The sequence below is a fragment of the Centroberyx gerrardi genome, chromosome 10, assembly GCF_048128805.1.
Source record: "Centroberyx gerrardi isolate f3 chromosome 10, fCenGer3.hap1.cur.20231027, whole genome shotgun sequence".
NCBI lineage: Eukaryota > Metazoa > Chordata > Actinopteri > Beryciformes > Berycidae > Centroberyx > Centroberyx gerrardi.
The window spans coordinates 9,230,184-9,246,457 of NC_136006.1; the positions used below are offsets into that span (position 1 = coordinate 9,230,184).

Below are 16,274 nucleotides of genomic sequence, written 5' to 3' on the forward strand. Positions count from 1 at the left end.
AGCAGTGAGGGTGAGGAAGGTAAGAGCGCTGCTGGAATGCCACAGATCATCATCAACATTCAAACAAAGTCTTTTTGTCTCCTCCCCACCGCTGTTCTCCACCTCTTGTTCACTTTTGATCCACCTATCATGCGTGGCCACACCACTCAAACATGTGTGCCAGCGTCCCTCCATTTCCTTTTCCATTTCCTTACTTGCAAGAGTCACAACAGCTCCCATGGAAACTACAGCCATTTATTATTACTACTCTGCTGGGGTTCGTCGTGTTGTTAGCTGAAATAAATAATACAAAAAACCTCAGAGAGCATCCTGAGAAGATGGCTTACCAACAGCTCATTTTTCAAGACTACAGATGATTCCATCCTCAAAACTGTCACTGCTTTTTAAAAAAGCTAGAAAATACAAGGGAAAATACAAGGGCTTCCTGGTAGGCTGTCCTGTAAGCACCGCAGACAGCTCAGGCGTACCAGAAAACAGATGGATTTTAGTAGGACCAGTCAAGCGTTTGGGATGTTACAGCAACTGGATTCAGTTAAGTTTATAGGGTGCAGCTCATGAGTTGAAACCATGGCTTCACCAATTCAGGATGTAACTGTGCCAACCCAAACCGATCTTAAGTCCTCTTAAGTCCCCAAGGGCTTCTCCACCGGACGTTCAAATAATCCGCCCTGGCAGCAGGGTATTCAGCAAATATGGAATGAATTACTACAATTAGAGAGGCAATTAACAAATTCCTCATTAATTCTAAGCACGTAATCTCAATTAAAGTAGTTTTTACCTCTACTGCCACTTATTTTCACAATTTTCATTCATCTGTTTGTTTTTCGCATTGTATCACTCCCATTCTTAGAATGATGCTCTAGTAGAACGGTGATTGTTTTAGCACTGACTTGTACTCGCTAACAAAATTCAGAATAAGAAACACCTTTGTTTACCACCTAATAAAATACATATACAAGCAATTTGATTAGGTGTTCACATTCTTTTGACATTACAAATGACACACATTTCACAAATTACACTAGGAACACAGTTGGATAGCACCTCATTTACAGTTAAAAAGGGACAAGTGGACAAGCAATGCTTAAGGGAACTACAAATATATTGACAAAAATGCTGCTCTTGCATGTTTAAACCATAGAACAGATATGAAAATTTAGTGTTCATATACGGTATTTAAAAAAAAATCTGATGCAAAGACGAGAAACAACACCACGTAATACACATTGCACACCACAGAATTATCACACACAACTTAAATACTGCTTTAACTGTATGGCTCATATAGAAACTGTCTCTTTTCTGTCCCATGCAGCACCAAGGAGCTATGTGGAGTCGGTGGCCAGGTCAGCAGCGACAGGTGGAGAGCCGCCCTCGTCGCCTCGGAGCCTTAGCCCACCAGGAGACACTTTGGGCCAGCAGAGAAGCCTGAGTCCGGCCTCCTCCCATGGCCTGAACCCGCCTCTGTCCAGCAGCAGCCCCATCCAAAGCTCACAGGGGTGCGTCAAACACCTGATGCTTTTTTAGTTTACGTTCCAAGGTTCCAAGGCCAGATGAATAAGAATGAATTATAATAAAAAGATGTATTGTGAAAGTGTGGAAAAGAGAGAAATTATACGATACGTGTTTGAAAATCAAGGAACATCTTTTGAATCCCTTGATAGTTCTTCCTTAGCAGGGATACAGCCCTGTGAATCACTCATTTTTGCAACCATTTGAATTTTTCAATCAATGAGATTGGCACAGCTGTCTTTGTAGCTGCTTTTCTAAATTCATTGCTGCATGGGCCAATTATATTTCAATTCCCAACTTAGATAATTCCTGACCAGTCACAATATCCCAAAGGAGTATCAAGTTGCTTTACTGATTAACAAGCATTTCTCTTGCTTTTACAACTTGATAATGCTTTGAGTTTGAGCGAAACACATAATTCGTAAAATTCTATGAATATTGTTATTTTTATGACTAAAAAGCCAAAAACCTGCAGCTTTCTGGAGACTAAAATATTCACTCATCTTCTTTTCCCCAATTCTCTTCCAGTGACCACCTCTTAGCAGAGAGCAGCGTTAGCACTCCGTCCCAACCCACTACTGATTCTGGCTTCCGCTCCCAGCCGACTGAGAGTGCCTACCCCACCCCCACCCCGTCCTACCAGGCCCTGAGTACCCCCACCCCTTCCTACCTGGACTCCAGCTCTCCGACCTCTTCCTACCTTGGCACCACCACCCCTACGCTCTCCTATCTCGGCCCCAGCAGCTTCCTGGGGAGCTACGTGTCCTCAGATCCCACCCCAGAACCCCCCCAGGCCGTACTCAGCCACGGGAGTCCCCACATGCTGCACCGGACAACCGTCCCCGGCTCCGCTCACAGCCCCGTCCTGCAGCAGCGCTCAAGCGCCAGTCAGGCCGCCCCCTTCATGGGCCAGCAGCCGTCACCCGCTAACGGCTTCGAGGTGGGTATCCCGGGTCTCGGCGGCAGTCCCATCCTCGGTCGACGTCTGTCCCAGGGAGCCCAGAGCAGCCCAGTCCTGAGCAGACAGGCCTCGTTGGGACAGGGGTCTCAGCGGAGCCCGGTCCTCAGCAGGCAGCCGTCCCTAGGCCAGCCCATACAGAGCAGCCCCGTGCTCAGCCGACAGCCATCCGTCACCCACCAGGGAAGTCCGGTTTTGGCGCGCCACCCATCTGTATCGCAGGTGTCTCAGAGGAGCCCCAGTTTGGACCGTCACCCCATGCACAGCGGGTACACCACCCCGGACGAGAGGCACGGGAACCTGTCGCGGCAGAGCAGCTCCTCGGGCTACCAGGGCCCCCCCACGCCCTCCTTCCCCATCTCGCCGGCGGGCTACCTGGACGGGGGGATGATGGCGATGGGCGTGGGATTCCGGCAGGGCAGCCCCGCCCCCGGGCTCCAGCCCCAGCTTCCTGAAAAGAGGCGCATGTCGAGCGGCGACAGGCCAAACGGAGCGCTGTCCTATGGGACGCTGAACGGGAAGATGTCGTCGCCAATGTCGAGTGGAGGAAGCACTCCCAGCTACTTCCACACCCTCCCCGACTTCTCCAAGTTCAATATGCCCGGTAAGGAGATGCACTATCTGGAGCAGCATGGTTATTAAAAAGAAAGTTATGATAGTTTCTATAAACATCATGAGTCAGATTCAGACTCAGATTTATTCAGATTTATATCGCTAAGTACATATGCACATACAAGGAATTTAGCTTGGTAAGTTGGTGCGGTGCAAATAGCAGACAAAAACAAAACAATAACACGACAAAACAATAACACAATAACACAATAACAGTAAAGTGGCATCCAGTGCAATATTCAGACACAAGCAATAGACAATAGGCAATAAGCATATTTTCAAGCAGTATAATTGGCAGTTAAAAACGAGAATAGCACTAGAAAATATGAATGTAATCTAAAAATATAAAAAAATTGGACAAAACAATAAATTAAATAGATTTAACACCATAGAGTGTGGCATACATTTTAAAGCATTATGTAACATCATTTCAAAAACTACAGAATTCCAACACAACTAACAATATAGATGGTAAAATGTGTCACAGTCAGCATTTCTGTGACTCAGGTGTGCTGAGGCAAAGCAAATGAAGATACACTATCCTGATCTCTGCCAGGCCTTTTTTCAGTAAACACATTTTGGATTGGCTCTCTGTCCCTCTCCTCCTCCAGCAGCCAGATCCAGATGCGAAGCGGGTAGGATAGCGGCGGCGTGGCGTTCAGCCCAGTGTGCTGGCAGCCACCTCTCTGTCTGTGGTGCGCTTTTAGAGTCCGTTCTGAGCAGAACAGCCACTAATGTGGTGGCAGACGCAGACAGACAGACAGCTAGAGCTCAACCCCACAGCTCCTTGTTCGGGAAGGTTTACCCTTCATTTTGTATTCGTGCTTGTTGCCAGGATTTGTTAGTGCCTCAGGGGCAGATTTTCAGATTGGTATGCCATGCTATAACCAAGACCACAATTCTATTCACATGAAACTAAATACCTTCCAATGCCACTACAGCCCGGTAGTCCAAAATAATAATAAAAAATGTTAGAAATGAGGTGAAGTTTTTTGGCTTCTGGCAAGTTTTTGGCATGATGTCATTCCCAAGTTTTCCATGACTTGTCTGCCGTACCAACCAGTCAGTAAACAGTAAAATGAAATGCACACCCTCCCTCCATTCAACAGCAAAATACATTAGAGAGTATGTTAGAGCTTTAGGGTGCATCCTCAGCGTATTACCCACTAACATACTGTTGTTGCCGGCTGCTACATTTAGCCGACATTTAAGTGAGGCACAGTGTATGTTGACCGTAGAGACTGACCTGGGGCTTTTCTACGATATCATGTTGACATTCTTCTCGTCTCTGCTGCAGATGGAAGTCCTGAGACCAGGCTGAATGTCAAGTTTGTGCAAGACACGTCCAAGTTCTGGTACAAGCCAGACATTTCCCGGGAGCAAGGTAAGCAGAGACAGAGCGCGTCTCAGTGGGCAGAAAGATTTTTCTCTTGGAAGACCTTCAGAAAATTCTTGCACTCCCTTTTACTACCATTTTGTGATAAATGAACGTGTATCAATTGGTGCGTGCAGGTATTCTCTATGGTTTGTTTTAACCTTCTTAGGTGCCAGCTGGAGGGTTGGCCACATAGGACAATGCAGTGTGTGTCAGAAGTATTAGACAATCACATTGAGGCATTTGAAAGTCTCGTAGATAAATAGCGTTATTTGACTTTGGTCTTTGATCTTTTTTGTTGAATTTGAAGTCACGGTGTTAATTGAATGTTGCACACACAAGTTTAGGGAGCCTCATTACTTTTGATTCATGCATGCACACACATACGCAGTAATGAATGTGCATGCAGGCATACGCATACACGCACACAAACACACACACACGCACATGCACACACACATCCTCTTCTGTGTTTGGTTGTGAGGTCAGTGGCTGTTGGCTATCCCATCTGCTTTTGCTCATGGCCCGTATTGGATTATATCATCTTAAGCACAAGCACATGCTCAACTGCAATGACATCACACACACAAATGCAAACGCACGCACACATACACACATACATGCACAGTAGGCACGCACGCACACACACACACACACGCACAGAGACACACACTCTCACGCACACTGGGACACGCACGCACACACACAGTTTATACATAGTGCCATGCTCTCCCAGAAGGAAAGCCACACCATATGTAGAGAATTAAGGAACATCTGCATGTGCTGCTCATCTCATCCATCTTCCTTCCTTAAACTGTCACATGTGGACAGGCTGAGACATTGAACTGGATGGTAGTAACGGATCTAAAGCTCTTTCCCTTGAACAATGGAGTGTCTGAATTGAAGTCATGCTGAAATTTGTAGCTGTGATGAAATACAGCATGACAGCATTTTTTAAACTAAGGGGTCAGGACTCAGAATGGGTCGAGGGCCTGCTGCTAGCAGGTCCGCACATACCAAGAGTACGCTGTAATGAGCCTGGATTTGAGTTGAATTTAACTCGGTTTGGCTAGAAGAAGAATTTTAAGAACCTAATAAAGAATCGTTAGATGTCTAAATTTTCTCTGTAATTTCCTCCTCTCCTTTTCTTCTCGTCTTCTTTGTCCCTCTTTGTTCAGTTCACCTTCATCCTCTAGTCTAGAGTTGCCCTTCTACAATACAACCCAAACTGCCTCGTGTAGCACCACTCTAATACTTAATGAATGTTTGTAATGTTTATTAAAAGTATAAAATAATTGGGATGCCCGCTGTGTTGCAGCCATCAGCCTGCTGAGAGAGAGGGAGCCTGGAGCCTTTGTTATCCGGGACAGCCACTCGTTCAGGGGGGCTTACGGCTTGGCCATGAAGGTGGCCTCCCCCCCGCCCTCCGTGCACCAGAACAAGAAAGGTAGGGGACGGGATTCATGGTGCAGTGTTAATGTCATGGATGGGTCAAAGCAATTATGAATGCATTAAGTTAGGAGTCAGTGTTTTGAGTGGCTACAGTTTCTAATGTGTGCTCATCTAACTACAATGGACTAGATTGCTTGTTCTTCTTCAAAAAAAAGACTTTCCCTGCCTGGCTCGTATTTATTTCCCTTGCACTCCTTGATTATACATAAATATTCAACTGACAGCAATATTTGTTGCATTATATGGGTGCTATGGCCACTGCACTCCTTACTATTGGTTGTGTGTAATCTTGGCAAGTCACTCTTGAAATGTAAATGACAGTTGAGATCCATCGCTTGTTTTTCCTCTTTTCCAAATGGGACATTCTTATTGTGAGCAAGTGTGCTATTACTAGTCTTTGGCAAATCAGTTTCATTGAATACAACTGAATTGTGTTCATGGAAATCCTGTCAGATGAAAGCAGTTGCTTCTCAGATCATAACAGTTAAGCTTTTCTTTGTCCTTGTTTTGTTTTTGGTCAGGGTGGAGACAGAATTACCGCTAAGATCTTAATACCAAAGACATGACGTGATGTCTGCTTGCTAATCAGCTGTGCATTACCTGTATTCACTCACTTATCTCTCCCTCTCTGGTCTCTGTTTGTTTGGTAGCAGGTGACATCACCAATGAGCTGGTGAGGCACTTCCTGATTGAGAGCAGCCCGAAGGGAGTGAAGCTGAAGGGTTGTCCCAACGAGCCTTACTTTGGTGAGTGAGGGCCTGCTGCTCTCCCTCCCCATGTGAAATACACACACACACACACACACACACACACAGAAAGAAAAAACAGAGGCATGTTGTTAGTAAGCCAGAGTGAGGTAGGAAGTAAAGTCAAACATGAGACCTTCATTTCGAAGCCAGAACACTGCTCGTTTCTGTCTGCCTGCCTGTCTGTCTATCAAAGATCACTACTCCTTTCCAAGTTCCATAAAGTCTAATCCTACTGTAATTACAGTATTGGCTGAAGTCATCTAACCCATGTTCTCCCTACTAATTTCACTGCAAGGCTGTATGACGTGTGTGTGTGTGTGTGTGTGTGTGTGTGTGTGTGTGTGTGTGTGTGTATGTGCATTGTTCCAGACTGACAGAGCTGATCCACCACATAAAAAATGGGGCCAGCTGACTTTTCTAAACATTTGTCTCGCCTGTCTCTGTTCCTTCCTCCTCTCCTGTCTTCTGTCCATCAGTCAGTCCATTATTGCTTTTCTCTAAATATTCTTCATTTCTCCTCTGCCACCCTCCACCTCCAAATCTCCTCTCCTCCTGTGCAGTTCCTGCTGCTACTGTTTTTTACTACTACTAATTCTCTCCGTTAGCAATAGTTTCCTTTTCCTTTCATAGTCAAGATAAGTCAAGATCAGGGGGATGATAGGACTGGACAGGAATACAACCAGATGTGTCAGTTTTTGTTAAAATCACAATAAGATGAAAAATGACTTTGGCACCTTGTTAGCTAATGCTGCATATCACAACATGCACCTATAGCCAAAAAAAATACTAAATTGTTAGTTTCTCTAATTTTTATATCAAAATCCCATTACATTTTTCTTACTGGAAAATGGTATTTTTAGTGTTTACTTCATAGTGTACCAATAAGTGTATATTAAAAATAAAAAACAGATAATACCATCACAGATTTTTTTAAACATCCATCATATAAAAAATCTGCAACTTCACAACAAGTGGCAATAAGTGGCAACACGTTACGGCGGTGCATTTTTTGGGAGTTCACCCCCAAAACTTTACTTCTCCTAAGACTCCACGGTTGAAGTCCTGGCGGCTGGAATTAATTCATTTTGAAGAATCTGAAATTTTAATAGTATTACCTAAATCAGTGTAGGGACGACTAACGTAGTAACATAAGAACATACTGGACAAGCCACACATGGTACAGGGAGAATAGGAGAAGACATACTTTACAATGAGATGAATGAACATGAGATGTGATAAATATTTGAGATGGATATATGCTTGTGTCTGACTGTGATGTGTCTGTCTGGCAGGCTGTCTGTCTGCCTTGGTCTACCAACATGCGATCACACCACTGGCCCTGCCCTGCAAGCTACTCATCCCTACCACAGGTCTGTGCATCCAAACATGGATGGAGTAAAGTTTGTGCATTTTAAAGTATATCGCTGTTGTTTTTGAATGTGTTTTTAATTGCATTTCTTAATTATGATAACAGAATATCAAAAGGTCTAAGCTCACAGTTTCTTAAGAGAGGCTTTTGTATGTGGAAGTGGAAAAATACGTTATACTAAAAAGTCTAGACTAACCCTTACATACTGTGATATTATCTATAAATGTCAAATTATAAAACCACAAGGACTTTGACCTACCACAGGTCAGTGTGTGTGTGTGTGTGTGTGTGTGTGTGCCTGCTTGTCTGTGTGTGGGCAGGCAGTCAGGTATTACGTAGGTCTCCAAATGTGTGTGGTTTCAACTGTGTATGTATATATGTACATGTGTGCACAGCAAAATTAACCAAAATTGACCAAAATGAATACCCTCAGTCCGCAATTGATGATTTCTCCAGTATCTTGGTAGCCAAAGCATCATCCAACATCCATAAGGAGTTCAATAGGAAAAGGAATCCCAGAAGTTTTCATGTTAAATGCATAAACAGTAGCCCACTGGCCCACATTTTGGTTTTGTCCCAGGCATTTCCATTTGAGAATATTTTTGTTGTTAGATATGATTTAGTACAGAATTACATAATTGTCTTTACTGTAGGGGGAGAAAGTGAAACCTGTGGTTGAAATAGTCATTTTCACATATTCTGTTAATGTGCAGACTTCTAGTGAATGAAATAATGGTGAAAACAAACTGTTCGTCATCATGCTTGCCGTCCCTGGAACCCCTTCAAGAACCCTGAAGATCCTCAGACTGTACTTTGTGGATCACCATTGTAGCAAAACTGATGACCTCCCCTCTCCTCTTATTGGTCTAGATCTCAACGAGGAGGTGCCAGAGGTTGCAACAACAAATCCGCTGGCCGAACGGCTGAAACAAGGAGCAGGTAAAACATCAACTCATTCTCACTGTAATACCAGACTTATTAAAAAATTGCAGTCTTTTCAACTGAGCTTCTACTAGTCGTGTTAGTTTTGAGATTCAAGCCCGATGCAGCTTATAGGTTCTTACCTGGACAGTAAAGACATTATACAACATGAAAGACAATATTAATGGTGTGTCCTGAACCGTCCCGTTCACTCATCCCAATAATATCACTTCCTTGTTACTCCAGTGCAGAGGGCCCCTGCTGATTCTCATGGTAAACCCTGTGTACTTTCATTTGGAATCCTACCTCTGGAATGTGCATCTTGCGTCAACGCCCGTTGTCTGAGCGTGTGTGTGTGTGTGTGTGTGTGTGTGTGTGTGTGCGTGCGTGCGTGTGTGTGTGTAAAGACAGCTATTGTGTAACAGAATTCCTGCAGATTTGTCTTTGTTAGATTGTCTCTTTTAACATTACCGTCCAGCTTTTTGTCCATAACAGGCATAATGTTTCATGTGGAATGATTTTGGATGCTGGATTTGTTTCTTGAACTGTTTGACCCCAGCCTTGTTCCAGAAAGCATGCTGTCTAATGAGAATTAATTCATATTTTTGCATGAACAGGTCGCTGCCAACTTGTTACATGTCTCCGTACATAATATTATTAATGATAATAACATTTGAGACGATGAAGAATGTATGCATCCTGTTTGTTTACTATCTCGTCTTCAGAAGCAGAGTTTCCATTGTACCTTCCTGAAATGTTTGACATCTTTCTCTTGTAAGCTGACTGGGCCTTTCGCTCTCTTCCCAGCATGCAATGTGCTCTACATCAACTCAGTGGAGATGGAGTCTCTGACGGGCCCTCAGGCTGTAGCTAAGGCCATTTCTGAGACACTGGCTGCCGCCTCTTCGCCTACTGCCACCATTGTGCACTTCAAGGTGTCTGCACAAGGCATCACGCTGACTGACAACCAGAGGAAGTGAGTCTGGTGCCTTGAGATGTTTTAAAGATGACTTAAAACACAAAGATTGCATGACATCTTGAGATTCTGCTGGAGACACGTTTGAAGAGAGCTTTTGATATCTGAACGCATCTCGAGACACAAATTTGTTGCTAAAGGGCAAGTTCCAACATGAGATAAAACCTGCTAAGTCCATCAGGATTAAGGGATCAGAATCTGTTCAGCTTTTCTCTATAGCGGGGTTTCTTAACTATTTCAGTGTAGAACCCAAATTTAGTTTCATGTAGGGTCCCAGTCTAATTAAAACATACTAGTATTGATATCAGAAACACACCAGTGACACATTTTGGGTCCTGAGCCATACTTTAGAAGCGTCCGGTTTATAGGCATCACAAACTTCAGAAACTTCTAAATCTGTTTTTCATTCTGTAAGACACATCGTGTGCCACTTCACATAATGCACAATGTTCATCACCATGGTTTTTATTCCTGTTTTAATCACCATGTCGGTTTGTTTCCCCCACAGGCTTTTCTTCCGACGCCACTACCCTAGCAACACTGTCACGTTCTGCGATATTGACCCTCAGGACAGAAAGTAAGTGTTCCAGTACAGTACACACACACACTACCTTGCTCATGAAACAGACTGGATAATATTTGCAAACACTGTTCATGGTCAGTCAGAGGAAAATGTTTGAAAGTGAATTTAATATACAACTTTCGTGACACTATCTGATTAACCTGAATTTCAGTGTCTGTTGTAACATATTACAAATGTTACAAATTGGTAAGGAACACACAGTGAGTGATAAAGGAGTCTCCATGCAACAGTTGCACTACAGTGAGCAGTTTCATTTCTGTGCCTGTTTTTCACTCCTTTGACATGATTTTCTCCTCTTGCACCAGAAAAATAAACAAGCTGCTAAGATGTACAGTTTACATGTATTCTCCTGTTTTAAAATGTTTATTTTAACCTGAAATCTTCATCATATCTGTACAGGTGGAACAAACCTGAGGGAGGCACAGCCAAGTAAGTAGACCTTCCAATGGATGGCTGTTCATATGGATTGTTATTGTACTGCTGATTTACTGATAACTTTTATTCGGGTATGGAAATAATATTCAGCAGATGCCTCATGCAGAAATTAGAAAACAAGGAAGAATGATGCACATGGAACGGGTGAATTGTTTTGTGCAGTAATTTCCATTTGGTGGATAGGTTTCCACTCTTACGTATAGTGCCTTCATTTTCTTTTTCATTCCTAATCCAAATAAAAAATGCTATGGAAATATCTCATGAGCTCAGATGTGGGATGTTTGAAAAGAGGCTAGATAGAAGAATAGATGGATAGATGACTGGGCACAGGATGAAAGAGTCAGTCTGCCAACAAAATGGGCAGTTGGCAGAAGATGGTTAAGATTTGTAGTGATCCTGGTTCTGGATTTGAGCTGTAGCTACCATGCAGGATGAGGACTTACTTCATGGAGTCTAAGAGCTGAATTTGATCATGATTTCATTGTGGTTTCTGTATAGAGTTTTTAAGAGTAGAGTCTTAAAGAGTAGAGTTATTGCCAAACATTGGCTCTTTAGATTAAATAAAGTGTGCCATTCCAGCATGCTAAATATTCTGTTTTTTTGGGGGGGAAATCATTACTGAAGCTCATCATTCAATATCTCTAAAATAAAAAAATAATAGTGTTACCATTTTATCAAACAAGGACTTAAATTACCTACTATCCTTTAGAATGGATCATCATTTGTTTTAATTTTATACCATCCATCACTTTGTCAGTCTAGGTGGCATTTTGGCACCCAACTCTACAAATACCAATTTCTTCATCATCCTCTGAGGAGTTGTTCATCCACCACACACTGTAGAAAAATGAATCAGGGTTAATATGTAATCATATAAACTGATATTGGCTTTGGTTATCAATGCATGTATACACTATCAGTCAAAAGTTTGGTCAGACACACACATTTTTCTGTTTTTTTTAAAACTATTTTTCACATTTTAGAATAATAGTAAAGACATCAAAACTATGAAATAACACAAATGGAATTATGAAGTAACCAAAAAAAGTGTTAAATCAAAACTATCTTATATTTTGGATTCTTTAAAGTAGCCGCCCTTTGCCTTGATGGAAAGGCAAAGGCTTTGGAAAGAAATTCATACATAGGATCAACTTCACTATTTATATTTGTCTAAGAAACAAATTTCAAGCATTTAAGCAGAAGCCTTTAGATCAAAATGGCTTTAAGAGAATGAAAAACGCGGTACATTCTATTAGGTGTGTCCAAACTTTTGACTGGTAGTGTTTATCTAAATCCCAGATACATAAATTCAGGGATCTACCAGTTTAGACTTCGTTGTAAACCTGATGCTTAAAAACATGCGTCTCCACCTCACCGCTCCAGGTTCTTTGGGTTCGTGGCCCGGAAGCAAGGAAGCACAACGGACAACGTCAGCCACCTCTTCGCGGAGATGGACCCTGACCAGCCCGCCAGCGCCATCGTCAACTTCGTCTCCAAGATGATCGCCTCGCAGAAACGATGAGCGCTGTCAGCAAACCCTGGCTCTTTTTTTTTTTTTTTTTTTAATCCCTTTGGTTGTTTTCTTTTCCTTTTAACCACAGACACTTATTTTCCATTTCGGACAATTCAGCATTTGATTTTATGTGTCACCTTATTTTTTCTGCTCGTTTGTTTTATATATACTTTGAAGCAAATGTGAGTGTGTGTGTGTGTGACCAGAGTGTATGTTTGTGGTTGTGTGTGAGCGCGTGTGTGTGTTTGCGAGCAAATGAGAGAGAACAAGACAGAGGGAAAGAGGGAGAGAGAGACAGTAGTGTGTGTGTGTGTGTGTGTGTGTTTCTGTGTGTGCGGCACGCATGCATGTGCTTTTCTTCTTGGACGGACTCCAGAATGGACCAGAGGAAGTGCAGAGTGGGGCGTGGCTGTGTGTGACGATGGGACGGGAGGCCATTTTGATCTCCCCCGGCAGGGTAACACATGAACGGGACGCGGAGATGATGTTGTGTGAGCAAATGTTGTTTTTTGCAGTTGTTTTAGTTTTATTTTTTTAAAGAAGAAGTCAAGTTGTGTGATGTAAAGGCGGATTGTAAATCTATCAGGCTTTCGACTGGTCAACCAAAGATTTTAAAAAAAGCAGTCAGGGCGTATATAGTGTGCCACTGTCAGAGGGTCGGAAATATTCTTTTGTAAAACAAATATGGCTGCTTAATCAAAATTACTGAACTGTTTCTTTCTATATGTACTGATACTGTAGGTCAATTTCATTCTTAAAAAAAAATGCACCTTTGCCTTCTTGCAAATAATGTTTGAGGACATTTTTGCGTGCGGCGAGGTCAGTGTAAATATTCTAGATTGCTTTCTGAGTAGCTCTGAACTAGATGACATTTGGTGCCTGACAATTTTTTTTTTTTTAATGAAGAGCTTTCTAAAGAAAAGAAGAAAACAAAACACATCCCAGCTGTCTTATATATATATGCAAGTATCCACATTTGGAATGAAGATTGTTCTCCGAAATTCCTCAGTTCCTTCCCTATTCAGTCTGGTAGTGTTCGCTAAAGATGCAGTAGATAAACTGTCATGTAAAGTGCGTCTGAGGTCTGAGATAATCAGCTAAACTGAACTTTTTGTGCATTTCCTTATCAGTGCGGGATCCATGTGATAAAAGCGAGGCGCCAGTAGAATGGTCTTTGAATCAGTGCGTCCACACAAACTCTCTCCTGACCGGTTTTGTCAGCTAAGCAGCGACAAGACAGCCGAGGGGATTCGCTTCCTATCCGCCACTCTTCTCTCTCCACAGTCTGCACAGCATATAGCCGCACTGTTCCGCTCATTATTGAAGGGCTAAAAGGGTTTTGTGATAAGAATCTGTACAGCAAAGGGTTGCACTACTATCCTGCTCTCCGTTTTTCTGTGTTGAAAATATCCGCCGATAGAAAGAAGCTATTATCACGACGCGTCAGCCGGCCAAAACTGTTAACACTCACACTCTACCCGAAAGTAAGCTATACATATAAATATACGTATATAGATATATATATAACTTCCAAACGGTGACTAAAAATATTTATTTTTTTTTGCTTTGTTGCTCTATGTTATCCTGTATACATGTATTATATAGTATACATCAAGATTACTGAAAGCGATAAGAAAAAAATGCTCTTTATTTTGGCTAAACTTTGAAATCACAAGACATTGAAGTGCATTGAAATATATATGTAAAGTGTGTGCATTTTAAAGCGTATCACTGTTGGTTTTGAATATGTTTTTCACAGCATTACTTCATTATGTTAACATTCTTGTTTTCAGCATCAAAAAAGCTTCTTGGGGAGGCTTTTTGTTTTGGTAGGAGAGGGGAAATACTTTGTTTGAACGTTTGTTGCTACAGAAGTCAAAATGGAGTTATCCTAAAGTGATGCCAACACATTTTTTTTGACTAACTTAAACCTGCCTAAAAAATACATTGTCCAAGTTTAGCACTTAAATGTTGAAGTATTATGTAAATTATCAATGCATTTCCACTTGTCAAATTATAAGAACACATGGACTTTGACAGCTAAATGTCAGCAGACTCGCTTCATGTTCATCACTGCATGTGTGGAGGCAGACATACTAGTTCCTCAAACATATTTCACACAGCACCACCTAAAGCGTCGCTCTGGCCCTCATCAGGGGGAAAAACACCCCGTGAGTTTAGTCAGTAGCTGCTGCCATCATGTGGTGCAGAAAAATATTACTAAGGAACCCATTTTATTCTAATACAGTGTTTTAACTGTGATTATAGCAACTCAAAACAGTGAATGTTTGAGTTAAAATAGCAATTTGATCATTGAGAAAAAGAACTTACAAAAAAAAATCCATTTTTAATGTTCATTCATTTGCTAATTTTCTTAGTAAATGAGTTTTGCTTGTTTTTTTTTTTTAGTCCCGTTCAAGGATTGAGTAGTAGGGACTTGACTCCCTCTTTTCTGCCTGCTACACTAGGATCATTTGGTCGACAGCATGATAATACCTAATCAAATGAGGCTTACTTCTTCAAGAATAAAAAAAAACAAAACATAGCACTTATGGGGCTTTTATATCTGACTAGAATGTTCCATAATTCATTAGCAAGAGCCTGCATGCTCAAGTCAAGCTGTGTTACCTTCGATGACTGTAGTCTCGCCACAGCGTCCTCAAGTCTTACTCAATCCAGCCTTTTCCAGGAAGACTCCCATAGATAAATAACTTGTGGTTTTGATTGTCAGGTGGCGAGTCTACATTTTTTGCATACAAAATGCTTGTTGAGAAAAAAAAGGACTTCCTCTACCACAAACTGAATGTTAGCCCTACGTTTTTTGCCAAGATGGAAACTCCAGTGGCATCTGCCCACTTTGACAGACCAGTCTGGACTACAGAATGTGTGTGAATGAGCTACTATGCCTGTATAGAGCTTTGTATTTTTTTTGGTTTGCTATATTGTATGGCTTTTACTATTTCTGAGGAAAAAAAAACACATTAAAAAGCAATACAAATCACAAAGTATACAAGCATAACTGGAGTTTGTTTTTTCTTTTTTCAAACACCCAGGTTGGCTTTGCTGACTGGCACACTAGAGGCTAAACTTAGACATTTTACCAGGATAATGTTTGCTTTGACTATAGGAATTCACCTGGTTCTTAGGTTAATTCTTTAGATTTTCACAAGACAATAGGAATGTTTCCATAATGAAAGTACATTTTCTAATCTTTTGTATTTTGTTGTAGATTTCCATGATGAAAACTATATTTGATGTTTCTAAGTGTTACGGCCTAAGCTGCTGTTGCTGTCTGTCTCTCTCTACTGTTTCAGACCCGCCCCTTTTGACTCAGTGATTGGTGTGTGAGGTGGCCTCACCTGGACCTTGTTGGCAATCAGGACCAGAGTAGGCTATATAAGCCGGAGAGAAGCTCCAGTCTCTGCCACTTGGCCACTTGTCAGCCATCCCCTTAGTTCATGTGTGTGTCTCTCTCTAGGTTTCAAAATAAGCTTCAACTTCAGTATCCGTACTCTGATGATTGTCCCAAAACATGAAGATTGGTTGTCACATGTCACCAATGAAAAAATATCTAACTCAAAAATAGGCATTCAAAAACACAATCAAATACAAACAGGGATTACATATGAAGCAAGGATTAAAATGTTGAAGTAATGAACTACATCAACACAGGTTGTTCTATATTTTAATATACAAATTGTATTCTCCCAATTTTTGGATTATATTTAGATTTTTAGATTTAAATTAATTTGAGTATAGCATTTGTTTTAAGCTCCATGGGGAACCAGATGGGTGGGGTTTACAGCGTCAGGACAATTC

The 16,274-nt window shown here is 41.8% G+C and overlaps 1 protein-coding gene across 4 annotated transcripts in view; it reads left to right on the forward strand.

Annotated features, from left to right (window-relative positions):
- The window catches only part of tns1b (tensin 1b), a 110,897-nt gene extending 95,429 nt beyond the window's left edge, over positions 1-15,468 (forward strand). For 2 of the 4 annotated variants that reach the window (XM_078285889.1, XM_078285887.1), the window contains exons 20-30: positions 1,316-1,499; positions 2,041-3,074; positions 4,380-4,466; positions 5,776-5,904; positions 6,560-6,655; positions 7,951-8,028; positions 8,898-8,966; positions 9,756-9,924; positions 10,433-10,501; positions 10,907-10,936; positions 12,326-15,468. In XM_078285889.1, the coding sequence (XP_078142015.1) occupies positions 1,316-1,499; positions 2,041-3,074; positions 4,380-4,466; positions 5,776-5,904; positions 6,560-6,655; positions 7,951-8,028; positions 8,898-8,966; positions 9,756-9,924; positions 10,433-10,501; positions 10,907-10,936; positions 12,326-12,464 (2,084 nt within the window). In that variant the 3' untranslated portion in view covers positions 12,465-15,468. The remainder of the gene's footprint in view (positions 1-1,315; positions 1,500-2,040; positions 3,075-4,379; positions 4,467-5,775; positions 5,905-6,559; positions 6,656-7,950; positions 8,029-8,897; positions 8,967-9,755; positions 9,925-10,432; positions 10,502-10,906; positions 10,937-12,325) is intronic. The other 2 variants (XR_013505121.1, XM_078285888.1) reach the window with 2 other exon arrangements.
- Positions 15,469-16,274: the final 806 nt, after the last annotated feature.